At 61.9% G+C, this 2,857-nt stretch overlaps 1 protein-coding gene across 1 annotated transcript in view; it reads right to left on the bottom strand.

Annotated features, from left to right (window-relative positions):
- Window positions 1–1,288, bottom strand: part of CCDC24 (coiled-coil domain containing 24) — a 114,450-nt gene extending 113,162 nt beyond the window's left edge. Inside the window, exon 1 of the mRNA XM_034780110.1 lies at window positions 857–1,288. Within this exon, the coding sequence (XP_034636001.1) occupies window positions 857–1,288 (432 nt within the window). The remainder of the gene's footprint in view (window positions 1–856) is intronic.
- Window positions 1,289–2,857: the final 1,569 nt, after the last annotated feature.

The following is a 2,857-nucleotide window of genomic DNA, read 5'->3' as shown; positions in this document are numbered from 1 at the left end:
ACCCCCCAGCACTGCCCTGCTCAGGATCCTCCCAGATGTGCCTGGTTTTTGTACCTCACAAGTGGCTGCTCTCATCTCCAAGCAGCCCCCCCCCCGTTACCTTCCCAGTCCCCCAGTGCTGGGATCCTGCCAGGAACGAGCCCCAATATCTCTACTCCCAGCCCTGCCAGAGCCATTTCCCTGCTGGAGACTGGCCCCCCATGGCCTCCTGACCCCAGGCTCCCCACCCACCCTCAAATCCCAGGAGAACATTGCCCCGACCTCAACAAAACTGACCTGACCCCGAAATCAGAGCGTCCCCAGAAGGGGGCTGCAGCCTGTTAGCCAGATGGGCATCTAGGCCAGTGAGCTCAGGCCAGCCCCCAACCTTCCTGCAGGTCGGGGCTGGCCCCACAGCTGGCAGGGTCCTGGCCGGGGTTGGGGGAAGGGAACGATAAAGGGCGGCGATCCCATCTCCTGACAGTGTAGCTTAGCGGCCTGAACACAGCCCTGGGGCCCAGCCATGTCCTGGGCTCTGCTCACATGACGAGGGAGGGCGATTGGCCCCGGGGGGGAGCAGATTGCCAAGGGGGAGGGATGGTTTATTTACAGTACGAGGCGCTGCTCTTAGCTGGGCCCCCGGCTCTGCAGGAAGGAGGATGAGGCGGTGGGTCCCCCATCCCTGGGAGAGGGTGTGCCCAGGAGACACGATCTGGTTTGCAGCCGCAGGTCACTGGGCCCAGGGCAGGAGTTGCCGGGGAGCCTGGGCCGTGCGGGGCAGCTAGACTGGGCAGCGCAGTCCTTCCTGGCCTGAGCAGCCAGGCTCCCCATCTGGGCACGTCGGCCCCGCCCCGTGCCCTGGCGTCCTCGTCGGCACCACGGGGCCGGTACCAGCACCTGCGCCTCGTGGCGGGTCGTCAGCTGGCGGTGGAGCTGTCTGGCTGCTAACCGCCTGGGAGAGCCAGTCTGGACACAGCCCCGCGGAGCAGGCTGCAGGAGAGACCCGGAGCTGGGACCCGGCGCCCTCGTCTTTCCGGCGAGTTCGCTGGTAGGTCCCCCGTGTCCTTGCACCAAGCTGCTCTCGTATGCAAGGTGCTGCTTTTTCAAACCTTTCCTCCAGGGCGCGGGACCCAGCCAGCGCCCGGCGCAGAGCAATACCTGCTGGGGCATCTCGCTGCTTCTCCAAGGGGAGGGGGCGCGACCCGGGAACAAGGGGCTGATTGAACCACTCCCGCTCCAGACAGAACACCAAGCAGCAGGCATCCCAGCAGCTCGCCGGCTGGGCCAGCCAGTTGGCTGCCTTTGCCATCGGTCCTGCTTCAGGAGAGAGGCTGTGGGTAGTGGGCACCTGGCTTTCATGTGGGTGCCAGCTAATAAACTGGCACAGAACTGGGTACATGGCAATCCAGTAACCCTGCAACAGCCCGGGGCCAGGCCGGGGGTAGTTACTAGCTGTCAGGTGGGGAGCTGGGTAGGGCGGGGGGCAGAGCTGGGATCCCCATTGAACAGAATCACGTCGGGTCTAAAGAGGAAGCTGTGGTTGAGTGTGCGATGACCGCAGGGGGAGGGCAGCCAATGTTGGGGGGCAGGACCAGGCTGGCAGCCTCAGGGGTGCAGCGGGCAGCTGGCACAAAGGGTGTGGCATCGCAGGAACCCACTGTGTCGCAATTCTGCTGCCCACAGTGTTTTCTGCGGGGGATGGAGTGACTCAGTCCCAGAGAAATGAAGAAGCCACCCACCCCACGAGGGAGGAATGACCCCATGCCCAGCACAGCTGGCATCCAGCGTGTGCTGCCAGCTGGACGTGAACCCCAATAACACACCAGCCGCTCTGGCTTGCTCCCTAGACAAACTGCCAGTGTCCAGTCCTGCATCCTGCTCTGTCAGTGGTGGGGACCTGGGTCTTCATGAGAAGGTGAACAACCCTCCCATTGTGGCCCAGCCAGCTGTCTAGTCCTGTACCTGGGCGAAAGCAGCCTTCCTGACCCCCCCACAGCTGTCACCTGGTGCCCTGAAGCATGAAGGTTGCTGTTCTTCTGTGTGAGGTCACCCTGGAGACGCAGCAGCAGCAAAGCCAACCTGCACGATGGGCATAAACAACTCATGTGCCCACAGCCCCACTTGTCCAGCACACGCAGAGACCCACCCACGCTCATGCAAACATGCGCCCACCCACATTCCCACTGTGACGTGCACACACACACACTGTGACCATGCGACGTGCACACAACCTGCCCTGGTTTTGTGAATCTGTCTGATCTCATCTAATCGGATCCAAATGGCTCCAATCTAACATCACCGCCTCCGAGCCCTGGTAATCAGCGAGGGCTGGATTCTCCGAAGGGCCCGAGGCAGGCAGGGCAGGGTACCAGCTGCACTGGGAAGTCAACAGGCCCATCGGCCTAAACAACGTCAGCGCTTCTGAAACTCTTTTTTAACCTATTCAAATCTGATCCCGTCCGGTCTTTAGGGCTGCATGTCTAAGGGCCTGTCTACACTAGCAACTCACACCAGTTGTGCAAAGGGTGTGAACTGACACCGATTTCTTTAAACGGGTTCAACCCCTCTCAGCCCCTGGTGGTTGCTCTGATTTTGCTTTAAAAGCGGCTTCGGTTTGGCTGCACTTGCTGGCAGACTGGCGCGACGTTCCCCTGCTCCCAGGCTGCTCTAATCGGCTCCACTCCAAGCGGCTCCATCGCCCTGTGCTTTCCTGAGCCCTTGTCTACACACGTGTTCGTTAGCATCAGTTTCATTAAACCAGTTCAGCCCCGCGTCAGGGCTGCTCCGCACCCAGCTGCTCCATACAGCCCCTAGCGTGGAGACAGCTGACGCGGGGCGAAGGGGAGCGCGTTCCTGGGTCTCCCCCTGGGGAGGGGTC

Source organism: Trachemys scripta, chromosome 8, assembly GCF_013100865.1.
Source record: "Trachemys scripta elegans isolate TJP31775 chromosome 8, CAS_Tse_1.0, whole genome shotgun sequence".
In the NCBI taxonomy this organism is placed as follows: domain Eukaryota; kingdom Metazoa; phylum Chordata; order Testudines; family Emydidae; genus Trachemys; species Trachemys scripta.
Note: the sequence above shows the minus strand (reverse complement) of the source record. Positions and strands in the feature narration are given on the sequence as shown.